The 27,722-nt window shown below is 57.3% G+C and overlaps 1 protein-coding gene across 2 annotated transcripts; it reads right to left on the bottom strand.

Moving 5' to 3' along the window:
* Window positions 1-70: 70 nt before the first annotated feature.
* SEMA4A (semaphorin 4A) lies at window positions 71-22,759 on the bottom strand. Of its 2 annotated transcripts, none has more exons than XM_028090111.2 (15): window positions 22,706-22,759; window positions 15,907-16,068; window positions 14,280-14,440; window positions 13,302-13,364; window positions 12,947-13,045; window positions 12,627-12,732; window positions 11,770-11,886; window positions 11,378-11,502; window positions 11,060-11,232; window positions 9,905-10,055; window positions 3,792-3,972; window positions 2,323-2,441; window positions 2,076-2,233; window positions 1,692-1,792; window positions 71-1,333 (listed from the first exon to the last, which is right to left on the bottom strand). In XM_028090111.2, the coding sequence occupies exons 2-15, from the start codon at window positions 16,037-16,039 to the stop codon at window positions 741-743; spliced, it is 2,280 nt and encodes a 759-aa protein (XP_027945912.1). In that variant the 5' UTR covers window positions 16,040-16,068; window positions 22,706-22,759; the 3' UTR covers window positions 71-740. The 2 variants fall into 2 exon arrangements, with proteins under 2 accessions (XP_027945912.1, XP_027945911.1); XM_028090110.2 differs by lacking the exon at window positions 22,706-22,759 and adding an exon at window positions 16,772-16,987.
* Between the last annotated feature and the right edge of the window lie 4,963 nt (window positions 22,760-27,722).

Here is a 27,722-nt window from a genome sequence, read left to right as displayed (position 1 = left end):
CCCCGCTGAGGCCCTCGGCCCCGCGGTCCTCGGCTGCAGCCTGCGGCTCCCACAGAAACCACACCAGTCGTGAGCTTTGTCTTTTTAATAAAAAATAAACTGTCTGTGACAAGCGGTCTTCTGAATCCCAAAATAAGGGAAAGGGGAGAGGAGGGCCTGAAGAGGTCAGCCCGAGGTGAGGCAGGAACAAGGCTCAGATGACCCCTGTCCTTCCAGCGCAGCAGGGGTCGCAGTCTGCCCCGACCGAAACAAGAAGGAAGGTGCTCACTTGCCGGGGGTCAGCGGTGCTGGGTGGACAAGGTGGCAGGATGGGGCAGCTCCCTGCAGGGCCCTGGGACGGCGGAGTCTTGGTGTCCGTGGGGGCGGCTGCTGCCCCCGGCGGGGGGGGTCTCCAGGGACGGCGGGCGGCGGCGTGCCTACTCGTGTGCACCTTGGGCTTCGTTACCACAGGGGCCTGGGGCAGTCTCGTGTTTTAGGGGCTCCTGGAGCGGTATGTTTCTGGAGGGATCCGCTCCAGGTCTTCTTGTTTGGTCCAGGCCTGGGACGGCCCGTTGGAGGGCCCATGTGTGCGGTGGAGGGGAGGCCCACGGGGCGTCAGGCTGCTGGGTTCCAGCCCCGCTGAGGGCCCCGGGTGACAAGGCGGGAAGGTGGTGTGCTGTGCCCCGCCCCCGCCCTCAGGGCCGTGCTGCCCCAGGTCCCCCAGCAGCGCGGCGGTCGCCCCCCTACCCTGCGCCCAGAGTCTACGCCACCTCGGTGCCCAGGTGGTTGTTGTCGGCGTCCACATCGCTGGCGGACGGCCTGCGTTCCTTGGGAGGTTGGAGGGGCTGCTCCCGGCTCAGGGGGGCCTTCTCCCCCGGGGGCAGGGTCCCACAGCCCTGCACCTTGCCCCGGGCTCGGAGAGCCCCCAGTGGGGAGGCGAGGAGGAGGAGGAGGGCTCCTGAAAGCACTAAGGCCAGGAGCACAGTGACTGTGAGGAAGTGGGGCCAGTAAGACCGCCGGGCAGCCAGGGCAGCCCCGCCGCCAACCCTGGTCAGTGGGGCCTCCACACGCTCCCGGGGAATGCCCCCCAGCTCGGGGTCCAGGGCCAGGGGCTGATCCTGGCTGTGCACCCAGTAGGACACCACAGGGTACGAGAAGCCATTCTCCGTGGCCCAGCACTGGTACAGGCCCCCTACCCCACCCTGCAGCAGCAGCACCAGGGAGCCATTGAAGACCGCCGAAGAGGCTTCTGGGAGCTTGGCTGCGCCCTGACTCCAGCGGTACGAGGCCAGGGCCGAGAGGTGGGGGCAGGGGAGCTCCAGGATGGAGTTGGGGACAGCCAGGACTTCTTTAACTGTAGATGAAGGAAGGGAAGGGTTAAGGGAGGGGAGACGGAGGGCAGGGAAGCTCTGCCGACATTTGGACCCTGACTCCCCCCCACCCCCCTCCACCTTCCCGTCCAGCTCCCAAACTCAACTCTGATCCCTCGTCTATCTCCAGTCTGGACCCCAGACCCTCAGTCCATCTGACTCCGACTCTGACACCAAAACAGACTTCAGCCTCAATCCTGGACCCCAGCTTGGAATTCCTGGCCTCCCTCCCGAAGCCAGGACTCAAATCCGCCCCAGGTCTGGGTGTTCAGCTCTCAAGCCAGGCAGGTTCTGTGGGGGGGACACCAACCTGAGCCTTCCCCCACCCGGTTCCACACTCACTGATTTGGGGGCGGCTTTGAGGCTGGAGGCTCCTGCCCACGGGGCCAGTGGCACATGCCCACCCTGGATTCCCTTGTTCCGTGTCCTGTCTCCAGGACTTCCTGAGAAGGCAGGGAAAGCAAACCTCAGGGCTTGAAACAGACCAAAGCGGGAAGAGGGGAGAGGAAGTGGGGGGCAGGGTGGGACAGAGAAGAGGGCAGGTAAACCCAGGCAGGCTGGAGCAGCTTCAAGACTGCAACCCCATCCCAGGAGGAGCCTCTGCCACAGGAGGGAGATCCTGGGAGGGGCGGTGCCAGTCACCCCTGGAGAGAGGAAGAACCCCACATGCCGGGGAGGAAGGTCCTGGTGGGCCAGCCTCCACCGCGGTCCAGGACCAGCACTCACGGGGTGGGGGTGGGCAGGAGACAGCAGGTTCCGGACTCGGGGTCCCAGGCACAGTGGGGGTCCCGGGCCAGGACACAGTCCACACAGCTCCCATAGACGCTGCAGTTGGCTCGGGGAACCCTCCAGATGCCCCCTGAGAAGCCCGCAAACACTGCGCCCTGGAAAAGAGAGGGAGAGTGACCTCTGCACACCCAGTAAGGACCCAGCACCCAAGCCCCCCCCGCCTGGTCAGAAGGCCCCTTGCCACCTGTTCAGGGGCCAGCAGCAGGTTGCGGATAGGTTCGGGATCAGGGAACAGCTGGATCTCCTCCACCAGATGAGCACTGCCGTCCCCACTCACCACAGCCTTGTGGAGGGCGCCTGTGGCTGTGGAGAGACAGGGAGCACGGACTCAGGCTGGTCAGGCTGCTCCCCTCTGTGCTGGGGGGCTGACGGGAAGTCTGTGATAAACGGCTTGGAACCCCTTGCCCCTCTGTCTTTCCTTTGCAAGAACCCGACCCACTCCTCCATGGACTTGGGGCAGTGGACAGCTGAGCCCCTCTGTAGAAACCCCATCAGCATCCACCCTCACCTCCACCAGGTGTCCCTCCTCCAAGGACTTCAGGGAGGTCTGCGCTGCCCGCCCTGTTAAAAACTGCCACCTTCCCAGCTGGCCTTCGGACCCGCCCTCCCTCAAAATCAGTTTCTAGTCTCATAACACATTAAGTCCTCGGCTCATGTCGTATGTTCGTTGTCTGTCTGCATACATTCCACAAGCACTGAGCTTTTGTCTGTTGCTCTCTGCTGGGACCCAATACGTGCGCAGCGGATACAGTGGCTGCGAACGTGTCCTGGAAGGATCGGCGCACCGGTAGCTTTCTCCCATGGAAGCTCGAGGTCATCCCCCCCCTCGGGCCCTCCATACACACGCCCGGCAACCTTGCACATTCCCCCGCTGACTCTCGCTCCTTCTCTCCACACTGACTTTTGAATCCACCCCTTTCTCCTCACACCTCCCCCTTTCCTACCCCTCGTTCCCAGCCCAAGACCCCGTGTCCTCCTCTCCCGCACCATCACAAAAGCGTGTCCGTAAAAGCTGCCTCTGCTTCCTGCCAGACACCCACCCAGCCTTACCTTCTTCTATTCCTTCGCCCCCATCCCAGCACGGGGGCTGCCCCCCACCCGCGTCCTGGACTCCGGCTTCAGCTTCCTCTGCAATTCCCCTGCCAGTTACCCCCTGGCTTGCCCATTTCTTCACCGTCTGCCTCCCTGCTGGAGCCTGAGGACCTTTCCATCTTTAAAAACAAAAGCATGCTAGTGGGACCCCCCCTTCCTCCAGTCACCCCTCCCCACTTGCCCTTCACAGCCAACATCCTGAAGGAGAGGCCCTGCCCTCGCTGCTCCCAGCCGCCCGACACCTGGCAGCTCTTCACGGCTCTAATGTGGCCCTAATGTGGCTTCTCTGGGAGACAAACAGCTCCTGCTAGGGCCAGCAAAGCCCTCTGTGTTCCTGTGTCCATCGCCCTCTCCAGACTCAAAGCTCAGAAACGATGGAGACTGCGTTGTTGGGTAACCCCACCATATCTTAGAGCCTAGCAGGGTGCCAGGCACATAGTAGGTGCTCAGGAAGCATTTGCGGAATGAAAGCAGGAGTGAACGAACTCCAAGGTTTCCCTCTGCAACCTGGGTTGCGGTCCCTGCTTGGTCACTTCGGGATGTCTGGAGACCTTTACTCACCGGTGCCCAGGTACAGGACCAGATGGCTGTGCCCATCGACGCCCTGGGCTGTCTCCACCACAAGCCTTGTGTACTCCACACCAGACTTCACCAGCAGGGGTGTCCCCACCACCTGCTCATCCATCAGGAAATGGTCCTTCATGAAGGTCAAGGCTTTGTCAGAGGAGGGGCCCACGGAGCACTGAAGGGGGAAGGAGGCGCATCGGGTCAGCGCTCTCCCTCCTGCAAGCTCACCGTTGCTCCCCCCCCACACTGGTCCAGCCCGCTGGGCCTCCCTCAAGGCGGTCCTCCTCTCGGGAGGCGATGGAAGCTCTGGGGCTGCCTGGCTTGGCGTTCCAGGCTCTGCACACAGTGCCGCGTATCACCGGCTTACTGTGCGGAGGAAACGTACGGAGACGTGGAAAGTGACATGAAGTAAGAACTCAACAAATGTTGGCTGTTGTCCTTCTCCCGGCCTTGACACCTTCCCCAGGGGTGCCTGGCAGCCGCGGCAAGTAGGATGAGGGACGATGCGCCCATGTCAGTAGCCCCAGGCTTACTCAGCACGAGCCCTGGCACACAGCTGGCGCCCAATAAGTGTTTGCCGAGTTAGTCACTGAATGAAGGATGTCACAGAAAGGGGTGGTGTCTCACGAACCTGCTCCACAAGTCTGGCGGAGCCCCTTCTCCATTCCGGGCCTCCTTTTCCTCACCCATAAAATGGGGAGGGGGGCGGTGGACAGAGGGTGGGCTGGCTGTTCTCTGAAGGCCCTGCCCACACCAGCGTGCCATGCACTGTGTCCTGATCTCGGTCGGGAGCCTTGTCCTCCGCACCCCAGGGCGCTATCTCAGGGCCAGCCCCACTCGGTCACCTGCCACTGTGTCCTCAGACAAGTTACTCCCCTCTGTGAGCTTCCATTTCCTCATCTGCAATGTGAGGTAACAACATCTGTATTTCATTCTGATGCCAGAATGAGCACATGCACCTACTCTCACTTCCTCCTTCCCTGGAAAGGGGGGGACGGGGGGAAGGGAAGACAGCCACTGGGTGAAAGCTGAAAAGCAAATGAACAAATATGGTAAAAGACTGGGCAGGAAAAAAAAAAAAAAAGAAAAGAATCTTCTTAAGCCAGCCCCTGGGTAGCCAAAATGATCCGATTTACAAGGCAGAATTCCTAAAGGTCATGAATGAGCAGTGGGCCAGCTCTGGAAGTGGGAAGGATGGGGCTGCGTCGGGAGAGCCTCTGAAAGTCTGTGCACCTGGCAGGCTGGGATCCCGCACCCCTGTGTGGCCCTGCAGGCCCCGGCCCAGGACTGGAGGCTCCTTCCTGGGGGACGGGAAAGCAGAGGGTCTCTAGGTGAGGGCAGCAGGCAGGGGTGAAGGCGGGGAGGCACAGTGCATGTGGGGACACAACCCCCGGCCCCCTGGTGCCAGCAGCCAGGCCAGTCTCCCTCCAAGCACAAGGCTGGAAGAGGCCTCCAGAAAACTGAGGGCAGGTCAGAGGTAAGCCCTGACAATGTTGATACCAGTGGTCCCCAAGAAAACCGCCCAGCCAGGCCATCTTCTGTGAGCAACAAGGGGCCCACACTGACGAGTCACATCCAGGGGCGAAGCTTCCAGAGAGCTTCACGGTCCCCACTCCTATGAGAGCAGAGAGCCCAGAGCCACCAGGCGTGTGAGTTAAACCATGAACACGAAAGAGACCAAAACAAACCAATGGAAAAAAACAAACAAAAAGCTAAATGATGCAGAGAAAAGAGACCCTCACAGCAAAGTATTACTGCTGTCTTACGAGAGCTGAGCAAGGACCGTGTGCCCGTGAAACCGGACCATAATGCTACATAAGAGGAGTCCCCACGGCAGAGAGGGAGCTGGATGCCACACATGACCTGGAAGAAGACCTACAACCACGGTGAAGGGGTCTTGCCCCCCAGTCAAACTCTGATCTGACCAAGTCTCGAGGCCCAACCTCCAACGAAGGTGTAGGAAATACAGCAACTCCACCACAGAGACCCATAGTCACCAAGATCTGGACTGAGAAAAGTTCTATAGGACAAATAAATGGCAAGAAAAAAAAAAGGGAACATACAGATTAAAAGAGACTTAAAAGAACAATGATCTAAAGGGTGCCCGGCCGGCTCAGTCAGAAGAACGTGCCGCTCTTGATCTTGGGGCGGTGAGTTCAAGCCCCACATTGGTTATAGAGATTACTTAAATAAATAAACTAAAAAAAAAAAAAAAAAAGAATAGCTAATCCAAACTTATATATCTTACTTAGATTTTGATTCAAATAAATGGGATTTGGGGGCACTGGGTGGCTTAGTCGGTTAAGCGTCTGCCTTCAGCTCAGGTCATGATCCCGGGCCCTCAGACTGAGCCTGACATCTTTGAGACTACTGGAAATTTGAATACTAAATGCATATTAGATTAAAGAATTATTCATTTTTACGGTGTGAAGTGGTACTATGGCTATTTTTTTTAAGCCCTTATCATTTGGAGATACTAAAATATTTATGGATGATGTAGGGGGTCGATTGGTGCCCCCCCAATTCGTCCACCTGAAACCCATGAATGTGACTTTATTTGCAAAAAGGGTCTTTGTAGATATAATTAAAAATCTTGAGATGAGCTCATTCTGAATTACGATGGGCTCTAAATCTAGTGACAAGTGTCCTCACGAGAAGTGAAGGACACATACAGAGGAGAAGGCAAAGTGATGATGGAGTGGTTGGGGTGTTTACGAGCCAAGAACAGCAAGGATTGCCAGCCGCCAACGGAATCTGGGGGAGAAACAGAGACATATTCTCCCCCAGAGCCTCCGCCCGGCTGGTGCTCTGACTTCCACCGCCTGGCCTCCAGCCTGCAGGAGGATACATTTCTATTGTTTGAAGCCAGGAGGTTTGTGGTCACTTGTTACAGCAGCCTTACAACACTAATACAGATAAAATGCCATGTCCAGAATCCGCTTCAAAATACCTGGGGGGAGGGGGCGCGTAGGTGGAGCATGGCTGAGACAAGTTTGCTTGGCTATGTGTTGAAGCTGGCTGGTGGGTGGAGGTCCCTTTTACTATTCTGTCTACTTTGTATACATGTGTGACATTCTCTATAATAGAACATTTCTTCTTTCCTTTTTTTTCTTTTAAAGATTTTATTTATTTGACAGAGAGAGACACAGTGAGAGAGGGAACACAAGCAGGGGGAGTGGGAGAGGGAGAAGCAGACTCCCCACGGAACAGGGAGCCCGATGCAGGGCTCGATCCCAGGACCTTGGGATCATGACCTGAGCTGAACGCAGATGCTTAACGACTTGAGACACCCAGGCACCCCTTTCTTTCCATTTTTATTGGATGTTTCCAAATATTTAAAAAAGATCAAGATTCTTAGGCAAATTATCTCAAATGAGACCCTTCGAAGCAATTTAGAACATACACAGCAATCATCCCCCCTTCAGTTTTGCTGTTTTTTAAAAAAGATTTCTTTATTTATTTTAGAGAGAGAGAGAGACAGCAGGGGGAGGGGCAAAGGGAGAGGAAGAGAGAGAATCTCAAGCAAACTCCCCACTGAGCATGGAGCCCAACGTGGGCCTTGATCTCAAGACCCTGAGATCATGACCTGAGCCGAAACCAAGTGCTGCCCTACTGTGCCACCCGGTGCCCCCAGTTTTGCTGCTTTATGCCACTGTGTGATCGACAGAAATGGAAATTGAATGGCATGAGCCAGGTCGGAAAATTTCACCTGTTTAAATAACAACAAACTAGAGTAGAACGTTTTTATAAAAGAGATATTCGGGGGCGCCTGGGTGGCTCAGTCGTTAAGCGTCTGCCTTTGGCTCAGGTCATGGTCCCGGGGTCCTGGGATCGAGCCCTGCATCAGGCTCCCCACTCAGCGGGAAGTCTGCTTTTCTGTCCCCCACCCCCCCTGCTTGTGTTCCCTCTCTCACTGTGTCTCTCTCTGTCAAATAAATAAATAAAATCTTTTTTTAAAAGGCTTTAAAAAAGCTCAAAAAATCTAGGAAATTAAATATTTTAGCAGGAATTAACAATCTGATAGAAGGATTTGAAGGTAAAATTGAGACACTCTCCCAGAAAGTGGGGCAAAACCAAAGGCTTGGGAAACTGGTTGGGATTTAAAGAGGGAGCGGACCAGTCCGGGAGTCCCAGTAAGAAGTGAGAAAACATCCTAACATGAGAGTCTGCTCCATGAGGGAAGGGACTTCTGTCCACTTCGTTCACTGCTGTGTCCCCCAGAGCTTGGAACAGTGGCAGGCAGCCTCGAAAAATATTTGTTAAATGAAAAGATAATAGGAGGAAATTGTTCAAGAAAACTTCAAACTGAAGGAACTAAACTTCCAGGCTGAAGGGGCAGGTTGAACATCCAGCATAATAAAGGAACAGAGTCCCATCAAAGCACAATACCGTGAAATTTCAGAACAGCTAGGGACAAAGAAAAGGCACTACAAGATTCCAGTGGGAACGGGGACTTTCAGAGACTTAAGAATCGGAAGAACTCTAGATGTCCGTCCCCTTGAAGATAACAAGGCAAGCCTTCAAAGTTTTGCAGGAAGATTATTTCTAGTCTAGAATTACATGCACATATCAAACTATCAAATGCAAAAGTGGAATAAAGACATTTTCAGACATTCAGTCTCAAAAAACGTACCTGCCACGTATCTCTTTCCAGGAATCTATGGAGGCTCTGCTCCACTAAAATAAGAAAGTAAGAGAAAGGAGCGCCCGGCCGGCTCAGTCGCAAGAGCATGTGAGTCTTGATCTCAGGGTTGTGAGTTTGAGCTACGATGGGGGGTAGAGATTACTTAAAAATAAAAATCTTAAAAAAATATAGTGGAAAAAAAAAAGAGGAAGCCATGGGATGTAAGAAACATGAAGATGTCACAGAGAGATACAAAGGAGATGCCCAGAATGATGAGAAGGGAAATACCAGGATGGTGGCAGTGCCCGGGACGGAGGTCCAGACTGCAGCAGACAGGAACAATCTCCAGGAAGATGGAACTGTTAGAATGCCTAATGGATCTGTCTTCAGACAGAGGCGGATCATTGAGGAAGAGTTTGGGGTTGAATTAATGTTAAGAGCTTAGAAAACAAAGCAAGCCAAAAAAAAAAAAAAAAAAAAAGAAAGAGAAAGAAAAGAAAAGAAAATTAAGAAAGTAAAAGAAGAAAAAAGAAAGAAAGAAAAGAAGAGAGATAATTACTAACCCCAGGGAAATTCTTAAATTATGCAAAAAGGAAAAGTAATCAGGGCCTGCTCCTTGGCTCAGCTGTGCATGAGTCCTAATCTAAATACTGATCTAACCAAAATTATCATAAAACTATGTTGGGAGATGAGGGGTGGGTGCAGTGGTGTGCTGGTAAAGCAGTTGTGGTGGGGGTCAGGGAGCCCTGACTCGTGTTTGTTGACTGCCGTGGCTCATACTCCCACCATGGCTGGTCTCGGGCCACCAGTGTCATGTCAGCGCACGTGAATTTGGAAACAGATGCCCCCAAACAGTTCTTGCTGGTTGCTACAGGCACATACGTAACTGGGTGGGGGTGGGGGGCACAGGTAAATCCTCACCATCCAGAATGGGAATTCAATAGATCCTGCCTGAAACTGAAACATCAAGAAGTAGCAACAAAAGTATGTTAGAGATTTGGAGATTTTGGTATTTGCCAAAAGTATCAGCTAAGAGAGTTGAAGGTGGTTGTCCCTCTAGAGAGGGAAAAGTGGAAGACAGGGCATAGGGCTGTTTTTGGTAACTGACTGTGTAGATCTATAGGATTCTGTAAAGGGTGGCCATATACAACTCGGATCAAAACACAAAAGTTAAATAAGAAATGCAGATGAAGATGCCTCGGCAGTCCTTGGCACAGCCCACGCTCCCTTGTTTCCCCAGGGATACACCCAGGTACTTGGGGTGCACTTCGCGGAGGGGAGGACTCTGTGTGCAGGATGGGCTGGACACCTGTGGGATGGGGGCCACCACAGCAGGTGCGTATCTGAGCAGACGGGACTGGTTAGGGCAGGGAGCACTAACATTTATTGGACATTTATTGTGCCATGACAGATACTTTGATATGTGCGTTATGTGTGTATCAGTGGGGGCAGAGGGCTGCTCAGTGTTGGGGGTGGTACTCACGCTGCCTGGCCGGGGACTGATCTCGGGGACCCCATAAGTAGTCCAGCGTGAAGTCTCTTTGTTCAACTCCTTGTACTTCCCCTCAAAGACACGCTTGATGTCCTTGAGAGAGAAGGCACAGACGGCAGAGCTCCTGGTCCCACCAATCTGCCTGGGGATAGCCCGAGGGGACATGGTCATCTCTGTTCTTTACCACGAAGCTCCCCCTCTAGCCCTCACCCACCCTTGTGAGAAAGCCCTGGAGGGCAGGAGTGTGGAGGGCCGGGTTGGCCTACTGCTGCCTACTTTCCCCCCAGCTGTGGTGATAAGGGTTAGGAGAGCCCGTCTTAGGATTATCCTTAAGGACAATTAACTGGGTTTTGGGTCTTGGGGTGGCTTCTGCCTGTCTTGCCCAGGCTGGACTGTACCCATGGGAGGGGCGGTGTAACCAGATCCCGACAGGCTCCAGATGAAGCCCTGCTCCTTTGGGCCCCCTGGATTCTTGATCCTCAGACAACCAACCAGAGCCCGACTATGAGGCTACTTCTATTCCTTTAGCCCTGGTCTGTGGAGACAGGTTTCTCTTGTTCTCTTTAACCTGATTGTGGCACACACCATGTCCTCAGTTCTGGATGCCACTGATACCAGCCCCTGCTTACAGCAGATATCTTTGGTACCTGACCCACGGGCAGCAGACACCTAAACACTGTGGGGCCAGATATTTTGATGCAATGAACTTTTCTCAGCCTCCAAGCAATGACTAGTTTTATCTTCGTGACACTGATGGTGTTTCCCTCTTTGCTCTGGCCATTAGGAAGCTCAGAGCTAAATTCGTACCCAGCATCCCAACACTGCGTAAATGACAAACATTTGTGATGTGCTGACCCTATCCCTGCCTTCTTATCCTCCCTTTACTCCCATTTCCTCATCGGTTTGATCTTATCTGGTCTCAATGTTTGCCTTCCGTGAGCTGCCTCCTATCCTTTTTGGAACCGGGCAGGATATAAAGGAGTAAGAACCTCTTTGAGCTTTATTTGTCCCATCTACACGAAGGGCATGAGTCAGATTCCTGGGGCGTGGTGCCCGGCACATGCCTTCCTAGGTGAAGTGCGTGGAGTGAGCGCTCTGGGCCCCACGACCCGCGTGCAGCCCCCGCGTCCCCGCCGCGCTGCTCACCACTGAGAGCTGAAGGCCGCATAGACGCGGGGCTCGGTGGAGGCAGCGGCGGGCAGCAGGACGGCGTGGCGGATGACGTTGAAGGGCAGCTGCCCCGGCTGCGAGCACAGCAGCTGGGCCTTCAAGAAGGTCGTCCACTTCTTCTGCAGCAGCTTGTCGCCGCCCACGTCGTTCTAGGGCCGCGGGGGCGGAGTCAGGGACGCCCCGCCCACCGCGCCCCGCCCCCGCCCCCATTGGGCCCCGGGCGCTCGGTCCCGCCTCTGCCACCTCCCCATTGGCTCCCCGCACGGCCAGCCCCGTCCCCTCCCGGCCGCAGACCTTGCAGACTCTGGCCACCCGGGACGTGTGGAGCCTCTCGAAGAACTCGAACTCGCTGGCTGTCTCCTCGAAGAAGAAGTAGACGAAATGGGTCGAAGGGATGGCTGCCACGAAGGAGGCGTCCGCTGCGGGGCGGGGCACATAGGCTTAGGCTTGGGACTGGAGCGGCCGGCCTCCCGACGGGATGCCCCGCGGCTGGCCAGGGGTGGCCCTGGGGGCGCCTGCTCCCGTCGCTTCACGGGGGCGGGGACTGCACCCCCCGAACAGGGCCGCCCGGCACAGAGGGGGCTCTGCACGGAGGACGGCGGAGGGCAGGAACGCGGCTCTCGGGCCGGGCCGGGTGTCCGCGCTCGGGGCAGGGCCAGACCTGTGCTGGGGGCTCGGGTCCTTACGCTGCAGCCAGCGGAGGAAATTGTCAGTCTTGAGGACGGGCTGGGGTCCCAGCGTGCGGATCAGGATGGGCTCGCTGCCCAGGAAGTTGTTCATGGTGCCAGAATAGAGCATCCCATCTAGGGGAGAGGGCGGGAGGCTTCCCGGTTGGAGGGAGCCTCCGCCCTCCTCAGACCTGCCTCTGACCCGGGCCAGTACCCACATGGGTCTCCGGCCCCCTTCCTGTGCCCTCCACCTTCCTGTGGTGCCCGTAGCCCAGCTGGCAGACCCCACTGAGCACCGTTGTTAGGGAACCCTGCCGCAGGGAAGAGCCACCCATCACGTCCTTCTGTGTGCTGGCCTTGTCCAGCCTTTCTCTCACTGCCCCCTCACACACCCAGCTGAACCACCTGCCAAATAGAATCACTCTTTCTTCCCCAGAGGTGGCTGTGTTTTCTGTTTCCACACCTCGGTCCCACCCCTCTCTTCCTGGAACACCATCCGGGCGCATCTACCTAACTTTTGAGGTCCCAGTCAAAAGCCAAAGGCCACCTCGTCCCGGAAGCCAGGATGGGGAGTCTGTCTGCGAGGACACAGAGGGTGATTTCTCTGTAACCTCTATGGAACAAATGGCCGAAGCTCAGGCCTCTTCTCTGCCCAAGACCCTTACCAGACCCGTGTGAACCCTCTCTCCCTATCTCTCTCCACCTCCTTTGTGGCAGCATCAGCAGGAGCTGGTGGTTGGGGTGCTGAGTCTCCCTCTGATCTGGTGTTCAGAGGCTCCTGGCTTCCGCTCCCTCTGTTCCCTTTCAGGAAACTGTCAGCTTCCATATTTCACAGAATGACCCCGGAAAGCGGATGCCAGGAACCTGATACTCACCTGCCAAGACAGCCGTGTGCTTATGGGCAGGGTCAAAGGGGCTTTGGCCTTTCCCCTCCACAACCTTGTCCTCGGAGATGGGCAACAGGTAGGAATCTTGGAGTTCCTAAAGGGGGGGAGAGGCTGGGGGCCAGAATGCCAGAGTCTCATGTCTGGGAAATGAGGGGTGTGAGGGAGGGAGAGGGACGTGGAGGGGAACTGGGGCCAGGAAGCTCACGAGGGTCCCACATCCGGAAGAGCAGGGTTTTCCAGAGCTAGAGAGGAGGGGGTTAGGTGTGAGAAAGGATGCTTGGGTCTGAGCGCTCGGAGCCGTAACTCACAATGAAGGTACACGCGGGGCTGAAGGCAAAGGTACCACAGGTGTACAGGTGGCTGGCGTTGAAAGAGACCAGGACACGGATAAAGTTGAAGCACTGTGTCTGGGGAGACGGAGAATCCGGGTGTCCGGCTACTTGCCCCTCACACCTGGGCCCCACGGGCTGCCCCCCACTTCCCAGGGGGTAGAGGGCCCGGAATTGCTGAGGCAGTCCCTGGACGTCTTCACAGAACGTGGCGCAGACGATCACCATGGAAAGAAACCTCCTCCACTACCTGCCCAACCCGACGTCATCCAGTGATGGTCTGGGGACTCTGGGGTTCTCCACCCAGAGCCCCCAAACCCCCACCTCCACTTACCTCATGGCTCTTCTTCTTAAAGGCGCATTCACTCTTTTTTTGGTCGCTGGCTGGCCAGGGTATCTGCAGCGGGAGGTCAGGAGGGAGAGGATGTGAGGTCTCGTGCTCTAGCTTCGACCTGCTGTCCACTCCTCGGGTCTAGTTTCCAGCCACCAGCAGGCATGGTGGTCGGTGACATGAGCTCTAATAACATCAGTCCATGACCATGGCTATTATTCTGACGATACTGGTGTTCCTTAGGGCACACCTTTGTGGGAGCACACAGCCTGTGGAACCAGACCTGAGTTCGAATCCAGGCTCAGCCCCTTACTGGCTGAGTGGTCCTAGTCAAGCACACAAGCTTCTGGAGGGCACAGCCAGGAACATAGGTAAAGTACCTAATGCAATGCATGCTATGCAGGGCAGCAGTTGACAAACCACACATTTCCTGGGGAACTTGTTTAAAATGTCAGTTCCTGGCTCACACCTCTGCAGAGAATCTGCATTTTCAACCAGCATCCCATATGCGCAGGTGGTCCACAGACCACACATTGAGAGACACAACAAGGAAGATGCTCAGTAATTGCTCGCCCCTCCCTCCTTCTTTCCTTCCTTCCCCCTTTCTTCCTCACATTGTTCCCATTAGTAGGGTGACTATAATTTAATACAGAAGTTTCGTTGATTTCTACCAGTGGGTGGATATCAGATTATTGATATAATTTGAGTCAGTATTTCTGTCATATGTCAATGATTTCCATATCAGCAATTTTAGCAATTAATATTATTCAGCCAGAATGCATGATACCAGCAAATAGTGAGACCACTATGGTATTTCTGCTCTGTTCTCCAGACTGGATATATGTAGCGGGAGTTGCTGGTTACCGCCGGTTGGAGCTGACAGCACTTGGGCAGTGAGTCACGCATGGGCGGTCCAGGCACGGGGCAGCTGTCAGCCCCCCCTCACCTCCAGCCCACACCCTTTGTCCCCGGCCTCCTCACCATGTTCTTCAGCTTTGGCATCCCTGGGTCCTGGATATCCAAGGCCAGAATGGCCTCTCGAGCCCCCACATAGAGAGTGCCTCCATCACCACTCAAGAGCAGAGTGTCGAAATCCTGGAGGCCCTTCTGGTGGAAGAGGCTGAGAGCCCTGCGTCCCTCCCCTGTTGGGTAGTGATGAGAAGGGGTGAGTGATGAGGAGTGGGTGGGCAGGCAACTGACTTCTGAGATCAAGGTGTGGGGGGAGGGTTGGCAGAGTGTGCTCCCCAGGCCTTGGCAGCTGGACCCGCTCTCTATCGGCAGCTCCCCCTCCCCCATCCCCACCCTGCCTGCTGGTGGTGTAGGAGCTCTGTGTTGAGCCCACACGGGAGAGAAGAGGCAGCCAGAGACAGGCTAATGACAGGCTAATGAAGGTGGCCTGCACCCAAGAGACAGACAAAGGGACAGGAAATAGAGTGAGGCACGTGTCGACACTCTTCCAGGCCTGGAGGGGCTAAGGGGGCAGGGGAAGGATGCGCTGGTCCTCCCCCAGGGAGGAGCAGGGGAGCAGAAGGCAGACAGACACACAGGAAGATACTGGGAGCCACAGACAGGACGGTGTGTTGGGGTAGCTGTGGCTTGTAGGATCACACTCACCAACCCCCCTTCCCCTCCTCTAGCAGGAAACTTCGACCACTAGAATCATAGCCACAGGCTGAGCAGAGCAGACACATATGTCTTCAAAGGCCCCTGTGGACTTGCCTGGATGTCACCGGGGGGGGGGCGGGCGGTGAGCTGGTTCCCGGAGGGGCACACCAGCGACAGGGACAAGCTGCTCCATCCCCTCATGGGTGCATTCGCACCTTGGCCCTAGTTAGAGGACTGCCTAGCTAAGCGTCACCTTTGGAAGCTCTGACCATCTCAGGACCAGAAGAAGTTGGCAAGGTGCTGGAAGGGGGCGGCCTCCCTCAGAGCTGTGTAAGTCCTCCGCTCACCGAGCTGACCACCCTTAGCACGGTTGGCTGCTCACCTGCCTCCCCGCTCAGGCCTGCGAGCACCCTGAGCAGGGCCGAGTCTTGTCTCTGTTGGTAATTCCAGCACCCAGCACAGATGCTCAGGAGACCCTGCCCCCACACCTCCTGCAGAGCCCAAGTCCTTCCCTGAGCCTTCTCCCTGGAGGTGGGAGGGCCAGCGGCCCCCACAGCCTCAGCAAGAAACCAGCCGACAGCGTCCCAGAGCCCGTACCCCAGTGGGCTGCCCTGACTCTCTCAACCCCGGGGTCCACGGTACCGGACACGGTGTGGTCCCGTGTGATCTGTGTGGTTGCCATGCGGCTGCCGGGTTCCGGGCTGCCAGGTCCACGGATGACCTTCTAGCATGGGCCTTGGCTTTGGGGGTGCGTGGGGGCGAGAAAGCAGTTAGGGGTCTGAAGTGCCCAGCTTGATGACCGTGCTGGGAGGTGAGGGAAAGAAAAAGCACCATCTCCGAGAAGCACTCTGGGCCCTCCCTTCCCTCAGTCTTTGGCCACACAGTTTCTTCACTCCTTCCTCAGTCTCTGGCGCTCCCCAAGTCCCTTTCCTCCCCACGTCCCTCCCTCGGGCTCTCTCTTCCATCGCCCCTCCAGGCCGGCACACAGCCCTGCGACCCTTACCTGCCCGGTAAGTGATCCTGGGCAGGGGCTCCTGCGCACCGGCCCCTGTAGTCGGCGGCAGCGGCAGAAACAGCGGGGACAGGAAAAAGCCCAGGAGGCTCCAAGGGTCCCGGCCCGGGGCCAGGAGGGCCATGCTCAGCTGGAGGCTGTCACCGGCCGGCTCTGGGGAAACAAGCACCCAGGCACTCTCTGGGTGAGCCATCCTCACCACATCCCCCCCAGGCACCAATGGGAGAGCCCCAGGCAGCAGAAGTAGGGGTGGGGCTGGGGGTGCCGGGGAGGGGACAGTTTCCTTTGCAGAGTGCCCTCAGAGTCTCGCTTCCATCACGCACGGATGCCAGCTGGCTGCCTCGCGCTCGCCTCGGGGTCGGAGTCCTGCCATCAGGCCTGTCCTGCTCTCTGGCCACCGCCCGCCCTGCTCTGCCTTTTCTCTCCTTACTCTCAGGAAGTCCTTCCTGCTGTCTACTCCTTTCCTTCCCTTCCCCGTAGCCCAGAACCCAAACCCTTGCCTGGCCCCGGGAGGAGCAGATCCCTGCACTTAAAACACAGGTTAACCGGACCCCTGTCTCCCAGCACTTTCAGATCTGTGGACACCCTGGTGCCGCACCCTCACCCCTGCCCTCCGGTGACCCAGGCCTGAGTCGGCCTGCCCTGACCTCTCCCCTCGCCCCAACCGGGCGCAGGTCTTCGATGCCCAGGCCTACCTGGCCCTCTCCTTGCAGGGAGGCGATGCAGGGCCACGCAGGCTCCCAGCACCGCCCGGAGCTCCTGCAGTTGGCCCTCTCCCTGGGCTCTGTCTCCCTGGGTGGCTGCATCTGTGTCCCCTGGACCGTCAACCTCCAGCCACCCGCCTCATCCCACATACCCTTGAGCCAGCCACAGTGCAGAACCCCGGGTGTCCGGACTCTGGGGTGGAGGGGGTCCCCAGGCCCCGGAGGTGGGGGATGGAGGGCTCAGCCGGGCTGGGCCGGGAGCGCGGCCCTCCAGGTGCCCATAGTGCCAGAGCCAGCACTGGGAGCTCCGGAAAACCAGAATTTCCACCTCTCGAGTCCTGACAGATCCCTGGTTTGGGCGGAACTGGGGGTGGGGTTGGGCGGGCAAGGAAAGGAGACTCGCCTCAGCCTCCCTCCCTCTCTCTCTCCATCCATCCAGAAAGCTGAAAAGGCCAGAAAGTTTCTTGGTCATGTCAGCCACCCCTCTGCCCTCTGTCATATGCCACATCCTGTCTGAGCAACCCAGGAGTGACTTCTCTTGCTCAAGCCCTCACAGGGAGGAGACAGGACACCATCTCTGTTCCTCTTTTGGCTCACCCACGCGATGAGGTCTCTTCACTGCTAAGGACTCGGAAGGGCCTGCCGTGGTCTAACCTTCAAACCTCCACTTCCAGCTAGGCCGCAGTCCTGAGAGCTGGCAGCAGGACTTCGGCTCTCACCCGTGGCCGTGCTGACCGAGTCCCTCTGCAGCCTGGTGCCCATCACTCCTGGGCCGGCCAGCAGGCCGGGCGGAGGCCCAGAGCAAGTCGCATCTGAGCTCACACCTCGGGGACACACAGCTGAGGCACCCGAACCCCCAGTGGTGGTGGCTCACCTGCCCCTGGAGGCCCCAGGGGGGAGCCCCATCATAACACAGGGCTAATGAGGCGTCTAGCACCGAGGGCTCACAACCTATAAAGTGGGTAGTTTCCGGCCCACTCAGCCCGAAACTGGCTGGCTGCTGGTTTAGGAGCACAGCCATCACAGGGCTGACCTGCTCCAACCGGGGACCCAACTCCTTCTCAGATGCCCGCTCCTCAGGCAGGGACTCCTCCCCTCCTGCCACCGTGCAGCCCAGGTCGCCCCCTAGATTTCCCCGTCAGGGTCCCTCGCGCGCTTTCCTTGCCTCTCTGCTTCCATTTCCCCTCCATTCGCCTGGGGGTTGGTCTCAGCCAGACCCCTCCTGACAACTGTGTCGACTCCCCCAGACGTTCACGGAGGCTGGTGGCCAGGTCCTTGGGAGAAGCCAGGGGCCAAGCCACTAGAGAAAGTCTTTCAGACCCAAGAGTCCCGGGAAACTCCCACCCGGACCTCACCTTCTGCGCCTCCCCACCTCCCGGCCCAGACTGGGACCTGCCCTGGCCCTGGGCCTCTCTGCCTGAACAGATTAGCTTATCTGGGTCACAGGGAGGAGTTCTGATGGGGGGCACGTGGGGAAGGCAGCTCCAGCTCCACGCTCCCAGCCCGACGCCCTGTTTTTGCCTCTGGAAGTGTTCTATTCAACATGCCGGTCCCACGTCCTCCTTCCCCAGAGACCCAGGAATTTTCCTTCCGACCCAGGTCAACTTTCTCAGGCCCTCCAGCCAACATGAATAGTTTGCATTATTAAGCTTTGGTCCAGCCAAGAATTCTAGCAGCTAGGCACCACCGTGGTCCCATTTCACAGGACAGGAGAGGGAAGCTCAGGGAGGCCACACAGGGAGAAGACAAGTTAGACTCAGATCTGCCTAAAACGAATCCCTTGGCCACCCAGTGTCTGGGGAGGGCTGACTCCTGCGGCCCTCCCTTAGCCCTGGGCCACTTGGACGGGGCAGACAGCTCCCGGGGGTGGGGGTGGGGGGCGGCAAGCTCAGCTCTTCTGGGCTGAGAGCATGTATCTCAGGGGACTCCCGACCCAAGAGGGAACAGAAACCTCTCTGGCCGTAAGATCAAGGCACGAGCCCCACATCCGGCGGGGCCGTCAAGGTCTTTGGAAGAGCCTGACCAGGAGCTAGGGCACCCTGCCCTGCCACTGCCCCTCTTGCATGGGAGGCCCCGGAGTCAGACGCCGCGACCCAAAGCCGTGGCCCCGCTGCAGCTGGGGAGCCCACCGCCAGGCTGGTTTCAGGGGCATGTGACCTGGGCAGTCACGGGAGCCCCCGTTCAGAAGGGCCCACGCAGGATCTGATGCTCTCCTGCTGCCGTCCCGAAGGCGGCTGATCATTTCTGAGCACGGGACCGCCCCCCATCTTCCTTTTGCACCAGGCCGGGGAATGATGTAGCAAGTCCTGCCCGCCGCAGCAGCATCATGGAGCAAGCTCCCCGCTGACAGGGCCCCACCTCGCCTTTCCCTGTCCCAGTGAAGAAACCAGGGCCCAGCAGGTGAAGTTCAGCTCGGGGGGTGGTAAGAAGGGACAAGGCCTTAGGGGCTGTGACATTGCATAGCCCCAATGGGGGGGGTCCCTCAGCTCCTTTCTCCTCAGCCTGGGGACCCCCTAATAACAACAGTGCTGAGTTCAACCCTGTCCCCCACCCCAGGGTCCATCTCCTCTGGGGACACTTTCCCCACGACCCCTAGATCACATCAGATTGTAGCCCCTTCCTGCCAAGCTTTCTGGTCCAGGGTGGGGATCAAGCTCTGGGGGTTAGAGGTGGGAGGGCAGATGGAGATGTTGGTCTCCACCCTACCCCGTGCTCACCCCCTGCACCGTTACCCCAGGCTCACCCTCTTGACCCCTACCCCATGCTCACCCCCTGCACCCCTATCCCGTGTTCACCCCCTTCACCACTACCCCGTGCTCACCCCCTGCACCTCTACCCCGTGCTCACCCCCTACACTTCTACCCCATGCTCACCTCCCTGCATCCCTACTCCATGCTCATCCCCCTGTACCCCTCCCCCATACTGACCCCCTGCACTCCTACCCCCTGCTCACCCCCTGCACCCCTATCCCGTGCGCACCGCCCTGCATCACATCCTGTACTCATCCCCCTGCACCCCTACCCTGTGCTCATGCCCCTGCACCCCTACCCCGTGCTCACCCCTCTGGACCCCTACCCCATGCTCATCCCCCTGCATCCCTACCCTGTGTTCACCGCCCCCCCCGACCCCTACCCCATGCTCCCCCCTCCCTCCCCACCCCGTGCTCACCCAGAGAACTCTGGGGCACTTTGTCTCTTCAGTGCCCCAGGGCACATGGATACCTCACCGAGAGGGGCTCCAGGAGTGGGGAGAAAGTCTTTGCCAATGACCTAGCAGGTCCAACGCCCCCTACCCCCTCTCCCTTCCAGCCTCAAGGGCAGCCCCAGAAGAGCATAGTTGTGGGGAACATCAGCTTCCTGGCTCGCCTTCCTCAGCCCCACCTGCCCTGCCCCTTGTTGCCCTCTTTTTATGATCACAAACAAGTCAAATCAACTTATATTTAGGTGCCTACTGTGTGTAAGGCACAAGGGATGTCCCTAGCTTCTACTCCCCCAGCAACCCCACACCTCTTCCCACCCACACTGTCTCTCAGCCTTCTTGCCACCCGCCCAGCCCAATCCCCCCTAACCCTTTACCCAGGGCCTCCTAGGCTTCCTCCTCCAATCTGACTGTGCTGGAAGGCTGAGCTGAGTACCGCACACAATGGCCCGACCCCTCAGTCTGCCCCCTCCTCAGGGCAGAGCCTGCGCCAGACAATGGCCCGCCCCTTCCCTTCAGCTTTCTGGCTCCCTTACCTGCAGCTTGGGGACGCACGGTGCTTCCCTCCCCCTGGAAAGCCAGGCAGTTCCTGTCTCCCAGTGCCTCCGTCCCTGCCACACCCCCGCCCCCCATCCTCAACCCCATCCCGCCTCACTGGTCCTCAGTCACCATGGCGACCGCATCTCTAAGTGGGAGGGACTAGAATCTCCCCATATTCTTCCTCCTCCTACCCGTGTCCCCCTGCGCCCCACCTTCTGTGGCTCATGGATCCACATGTGTGGGGGAGGTGGGGCTCCAGATGTGGCGGGGAGGCAGGAGGGGAACACTAGCCCCTGGGGGGGTCCTTGCTCAGCTCCCTCTTCCCCTGTCAAGCAGGCATCACCTCACAGATATCCCCCAGCTGGGTTCAGGGGTCATGTGGGGCCAAATTCTCTCTATGGTCAGTTTCTCTGGGTTTCCCTCTTCCCTGGGAACTGTGTCTATGTAAGGGGCAAGGAGGTCATACCTGGCCGCCAGCCAGCCTGACCCCATGCAAACTAAGTTTGCCAAGGAAGAGGCAAGTGAACATACAAATATCTGTGCAAATAAGCTGAGAGGCAGGGTCTCTGTCAAGAAGGCTAAGAAGCTCTCTTCTGTTCTTAGTCTCCCGACTCCCCCGGAAAGGCGTCCACGGCCACGCTCAGCTTCTGCCATTTCTTCCCAAGCCACTGTACCAGAGCCTTCTTTGGCTAGCCCTCTGAGACCTGTCAGGAGGAGAAGGGCTATGCTCTAAGAGGAAGGCTGAGGGCAGACTGCAGAAGGGACTTTCCAAAGGTCTAGAACAGATGGGGATAAAGCAGAGACAAGCCCGAGCTGGATTCTTTCCCACCTCTTGTGGGGCAAGCAGGGGTCTGGCTGGAAGCTTTGAATCTGGGCCTGTGTCCTCTCCCAGCCCCGAACCTGAGCACCCCTTCCTGCTCTCCTGCCCCCAGTGGACCTCAGCTCCCTCCTTGGCAACATGAGCAGTGGACAAAGCCCCTTCCAGGCTGGCCTCGCTGGGCTTGGGGGAGGAGGCACCGGGGGGCCGGGAAGCAGGAGCCCTGGGTCCCAGGCCAGGCCGCCTCGGACTTGCTGTGTGACCCCAGACAGCGTGCTGGTTCTCTCTGATTCACATGGGTAAAATCATAGCTTTCTATCCTACCTGGGAGCAGTTGGGCTCATTTCTAGACTAAATAGCGTTTCTAAGAAGAAGGAAGTAAAGTGTGCTGGTGCCGGCCCCAGGCTGAGCTTTCAGAGGCCCAGTCTGGTTCCCCTTCAGGTCTGGGCGGGGGGGGGGGGGGGGGGGGGGGCTGAGCATTTCCGCCTGGGGTGGGGCCAGTTGGGCATGGCTTGTGCTGAAAGCAGAAGTGGGCTCTGCGCAGAGCTCTATCACCGCCCCCCACGGCAACCCTTCCTCGCTGCCGGCGGCCCCTTGGCCTTGGGGCCTGAGAGAGTGCCCACTCGCTCAGGCTCTTCTCCCCCTGGATGGGGCACATGGTGGCGGGGAAATAACGGTGGCAGGGCCAGAGGCAGCTGAGCTGGTGGTGTAAGAGGAAGGAAGAGGTCAGACTACAGAAGGACTTCCCACCTGGGAGTGTTCCTGGGTCTTTCCTCTGCCTCCTTCCCTTCTAGGGGAACTGGGTGCCATCTCTGGAGCAGAACTGTAAGGGCCACATTTCTGAAATGCTCCAAGGAAGCAAAGCGGAGGGAGCCTGCGAGCTCTCCCACCTCTACTTAACCCCAGGTTATGCAGGCGGGCTTCGGGGAGCCTCTCCTGGTCTTGCTCTATGGAATCGCAATTCCAGGAAGGGGCTAGGCTGCCCTGGTGAGGCGGCGGGGACCTAGTCTCGGGCAGTGGCCGTGGCTGTGGTTAGAACTATGCTGGGGTGAACTGGACACCCAATGCCCTGTGTCCCCTTCTTCCGGGTGGAGAAGGAGGGAGAAGATTCCTGCAGCCTCATCTCCAACTCTCCTGCTAACACACACATGGTTCCATTTCTTCTGGCTTGCCTAGCCTCAGTTTCCCCACCTGTGGGAAGACGGGGTGCCAGGGCCCCACGTCTTTAATTGCAGGAGGGGCAGCGAGGGACTGATGGGGTTTATCACAGGAGGGTTCCAGGAAAATGAGATGGGGGAGTGGAGGGTGAGGAGACGCAGCCTTCCTGCCCCCGGGCTCTGCCCCTCAAGATCCCCGGAGCTGCCCTTCCCCCAGTCTGAGGCCGGAGGGCCACCCAGAAGGACCCCCCATGTTATCCACTGAAGTTGGCACAGACGCTCTCTGCCCAGAGTGCTAGGAAACTGGCATCCCAGCCTCCCATCCCCTCCCCCAGGGACCACAGTCCCCCTTCCCCGCGACTTTCCAGCCTTACCCCCAGCCCAGCAGTGGAGACCCTAACCCAGGCGTCCAAGACTTCCAGCAGAGTCTGTACAGGGCAGGGGGCGGAGCAGGGGCGGGCAGGGCAGGGGGAGGGGGTGGGGGCCCTGCCGGCCCCCTCCGGTGCCCCAGTTCCCAGGCAGCTCTTAAAGGGACCAAGACGAATTAGCTGGGGACAGCTTCAGGGGGTGGCTGTGGAGGGAAGTGGGTGATGGGGAGGGGATTAGACGTGCCAGGGGCAGGAGGGCCAGACTGGGGGCCTGACACCCCCTCTGCTGCTCTGGAAGCCCTCAGACTCAGTTGAGCCTTTCCCTCGTCCCATGGGACCCCCGCGCTGGCCCCCTCCTCGGATCCCGGCCCCCGGCCCCCATCCCCCTTGGGCTCCTGCCCACTTCCTCCCCTCCCCCACACTCGCGCCACCCCAGTCTCCAGCCAGAGCAGCCAGCTGGCACTGACTGGCACCAAGCACAGAGAACCAGCCCAAGGATTGGGAGGGCCTGCGGCCTGGCCCCAGAGGGGGCGGGGAGGCCAGCACCTCCGGGTCCCTCTCCAGGCCGTGCTCCTCTGGCCCTCGGGTAAGGGCACTGTGGTGCTGGGCCTGGGGCTGCAGGGAGGCAGGGCCGGCTGCCTGTGGCCACAGAGGGGCCTGGGCAGCCGAGGGAGATAGGCGGGTAAGGAGAGGACAGAGACACGAAGACTTATAGACAGCAGACAGCGAGCCGGCAGGAAGCGTGGGCTCTCATCTCTTGGGCTCCAACCCCCTGGCTCCGCAGTGCCCACAGCGCGAGCCCCCCCGCCCCCGGCCCTGCTGGAGTTCTGGGGGTGTGGGAAGGCTCCGCCGCAGCCCTCCCGGACCCCGCCTTTCCTCGAGTTCCAGTATACACTGGACCTCCTGCCTGCAATTGGACTATCCTCTCATTTGTACCTGATAGAGTCGCTCTCTTTTTTTAAGATTTTATTTATTTATTTGGGAGCGAGAGAGCACAAGTGGGTGGAGGGGCAGAGGGAGAGCGAGAAGCAGGCTCCCCGCCGAGCAGGGAGCCTGACGCGGGGCTCCATCCCAGGACCCCCGGGATCATGACCTGAGCCGAAGGCAGATGCTCAACGACTGAGCCGCCCAGGTGCCCCCCCTTTTTTTTTTTAGTTTTAAACAATCTCCAACATGGGGCTTGAACACACAACCCTGAGATCAAGCTGCATGCTCCACTGAGTGAGCCGGCCAGGAGCCCCATTGATAGAATTCTTCTTGTCCTTCCCTACCCGCCCCCAAAGAACCCCTTCCTTCGGAAAGTCCTCCTGGGTCGTCCCACAGTATTCTGAGTTGCCACAGCATTTTCTGGGAGTCGGGAGCCCTGGGCTCTACCACCAGCAAGCTGGATGACTTCGGCTGGACCTGTCTCCTCATTGGCTCTGGGGTGCTTCACATTAAGTGGGAAGAAGAACAACAGGTCTCTGCACAATTGCTCACACCGACTGAGTCCCTTCCTGCGCTTGCAGACGCTGACAAAGTACCTGCTGTGTGACCAGGCACCGCACTAGGTGTTGGGGATGTAGCATGAACAAGACAGACCAAAACACCTGTCCCTGGGTGCACATATCTCAGGACAGAGACAGAAAATGAACAAACACGCAAATGCAGTATGTCCAGTGGCGCTGTGTCCTGGGGAAAAATAAACTGGGGAGGCTGGCTGGGAAGTGTTAGGGCTCAGGAGGAGGAGGAAGACGCTGATTTAGAAAACTTTGTCGGAGGAAGCTTTCCTGGATGGTGACATTTGAACAGGGACCTGGAGAAAGTGAAGGAAATATTTGATGGGAAAAGTGGTCCAGGCGGGAGGGGGGCCACCAAAGGCGGGCAAGCACTTGGTGGGTTTTGGGAGCCGGGCGGCAGCCACGGGCTTGCGCGGAGGGGGCCTGGGGGTGAGGGGTGAGGTGCCCGGGTTGTCACGCCGCGCTCCACACGTCATCCGTGCCCTTTGGATCTTACGTGGACTGTTTTAGGAAGGCTCTGGAGCCATAATCCACACAGGAGGCGGGGACATCAGTGCTGGGAGAACGGACTGGCTTCCAGATCTATTGTAAAGAGCTGAGTCTTCTGGGGGGTCTGAATGTGGGGTTCGAGAAGATGAGGGGAGTTAGGGATGAACTCCAGGCCTCAGCCTGAGCAGCCGGAGTGAAGGCTGGTCACCAGCTGACGTGGGGGGGACGACGGGCAGAGCAGATCGGGGCCGTCGGTACAGACATGCTAACCTGGAGAAGCATCGGGTCTGGGGTTCAGGGCGAAGGAACGAGCTGAAGGTGTCCACTTGGGAATCAGCAATGTGTGGATGGTGTTCAAAGCTGTGAGCCTGGAGGAAGGCTGTCCTGGCCCCCATGCAGACAGAGAGGAGCTGGGCCCAGGCATTCGGCCTGTCCCACGGGGAGAGAAGAGGAAGACCCAGCAGTGGGGATTGACAGGCACCAGAGCATCATCATCCATGACAAGCAAGGACAAGGGCGGTGAGGACTGAGTAGAGACCAGTGTGGGTCAGCCATGCGCAGGGCACGGGACCTCAGCAAGAGCAGTCTCTTTGGAATGAAGAAGGAAACAGGTCAGCAGCGGAGCATGAGGAGGGGAATTTGAAGAGACAGGAGAAGGTGTGATATAGGCCTTTGGAGAAACAGGAGGTGAGGCTAGGGACAGGAGGAGGGGGTGGTGATGCCAGGGATGTGTGGTCACGAATTTAAAGTCAGACTAGTGGGGCACCTGGGTGGCTCAGTTTGTTGAGCATCTGACTTCCGGTCGGGTCCTGATCTCAGGGTTTTGGGATCCAGCCCCTGGGATCTCCGCACTCAGCCGGGAGTCTGCTTGTGCCTCTGCCCCTCCCCCTGCTCCTGCTCCCTCTCTCAAATAAATAAATACATCTTTAAAAAGATAAATAAAGTCAGACTAGTCAGCACCAAAACTCCATCATAAGAAATTACCTGTAACAGGGCGCCTGGGTGGCTCAGTTAGTTAAGCCTCTGCCTTCGGCTCAGGTCATGATCATGGGGTCCTGGGATCGAGTCCCGCATCGGGCTCCCTGCTCAGTGGGGAGCCTGCTTCTCCCTCTCCCTCTGCTCCTCCCCCTGCTTGTGCTCTCTCTGTCTCAAATAAATAAATAAGTAAAATCTTTAAAAAAAAATTTTTAAAAAGAAATTACCTGAAGTAATCAAAGAAAAGGCATTCTCTGCAGCATTATTTATAATCACAAAAGTGAGAACAAATCTAAATATCCAGAGACAATTGGTGAAATGAGGTGTTATATTTATACTTAGCAATTTTAAAGTATTTTTATACAATAAACGTCCTTTGTAAAACATTTGCAAAACATACGGCTTAATAGCTAAAGTTGAGGGAGAGAGCTTTCTCCCCTAATCTTAAGAACCAATATGAAAACAATAATCTTCCCAATAAAAACATGAGCAAAAGATAGCAACATTATTCACTCCAGAAGAAATGCAAATAGCCATTATATGTGAATGAAAAAACAATTTCAACCTCTTTTCAAAATGCAATTTGAAACAACAATGAAGTATAATTGTTTTCCTATCGAGTTGGCAAAGATTAAAACCGACAGAAATGTCGGTGTGGGGAGGAGCTCGGGGAACAGTGAGCTTGGCTGCAGGTGAGAATGGGAAGAGTCTAGTTTCTCTGGAGGATGCTTTGGCAATGTTTCCAACAGCCTTGATAATATACACACCTGTGACTCAGCTAGTCCTCTCTTGAAATTTATTTCACGGAAATGCCCAGGGATGCCTGCAAAGATGTCTGCTCTGGGAAGCGTTATTTGTAAGAAGCCGCAGAACGCTGTAAATGTACGTATATATTTGGGAAAATCGGAAACTATACAAAATGCTTGAAGGCCTCCCCCCACAATGTTGATGGTGGTCATCACGTCATCGCGCAGTAGCAGAAGCGTAGATGAAGAACGTGGCTTTCTTCCTTTCCAACCCTCTCCGGGGTATCTCCAAGTATCACTTAAATGAACCGCTAGGAAAAGAATCAGTGTTATTTAAAGATAATGTTTATAAACTTAGAAGTAACATTGGAAAGTGCTCGTGCATGTTAACTGTGAAAAGCAGAATCAAAATTTAAACCACAGTGAGATCCTAACTATGTAAATTATGTGTTCTGGGAAAAACATCTAGAAAGAAATCCATCAGTGGTTGCCTCTGGGTGATTGAAAGGGGATGACTTTTTTCCCCTCCTTTCTATTTACCCGCGTTTTCAGTTTTAACAGAGGGTTACAATCTGACACAAAACATTTTTTTTTAGATTTTATTTATTTATCTGAGAGGGAGAGAATGAGAGAGAGCGCACCCGAGAGGGGGGAGGGTCAGAGGGAGAAGCCGGGTCCCTGATGAGCAGGGAGGCCGAAGCGGGACTCGATCCCGGGACTCCAGCCAGGATCATGACCTGAGCCGAAGGCAGCCGCTTAACCAACTGAGCCACCCAGGCGCCCCGAACATTTTTTTTTTAAATAATCTCTTTGGCCAGCCGAGTGTGGGGCGGGGGGGGCTGCGCTGCTGGAGCTGACACGTAAGCGCGCGCGGAGGCACCTGCTGCGAGGGTTTCCGCGCAGCCGCCTTGGCCCCCGAGGACCCCGCCCGGGTGGCGCTCTGACGCCCTCAGGTGGTCTGCCCGGGAAGTGCACAGGACGGGCCCCTGGCGCCTCGGCCCGGCGGGGAGGGGGTTCTCACCTCAGGCAGGGGCCGCTTCCTCAAGCGCACAGCCCTCCCTCTCAGCATCTCTCTCCCAGGGGCACCTGGCCGCAGCCCACAGGGGACCAGGGTTTCCAGCGGGACTCGGGAGGGCTTGTCCCCTCTTCACGCCGCTTTTTCCAGTCGGTGTCCCCATCATCCCAGACTGTTCACTGCAGCGGGACCCCCTTCCCCAGGGAACACTTACACTTGAGCATCGCTGCTTTTTGTTCAGAGGGGAGCGTGATGTCATAGGAGAAGGGGCTGCTGCCAGAGCCTTGGGATCCTGGCCA

This window comes from Eumetopias jubatus, unplaced genomic scaffold (assembly GCF_037043125.1).
Source record: "Eumetopias jubatus isolate StellerSeaLion01/CBP00866 unplaced genomic scaffold, mEumJub1_p1.0 scaffold_12, whole genome shotgun sequence".
In the NCBI taxonomy this organism is placed as follows: domain Eukaryota; kingdom Metazoa; phylum Chordata; class Mammalia; order Carnivora; family Otariidae; genus Eumetopias; species Eumetopias jubatus.
This window is presented reverse-complemented; position numbering and strand designations above follow the sequence as displayed.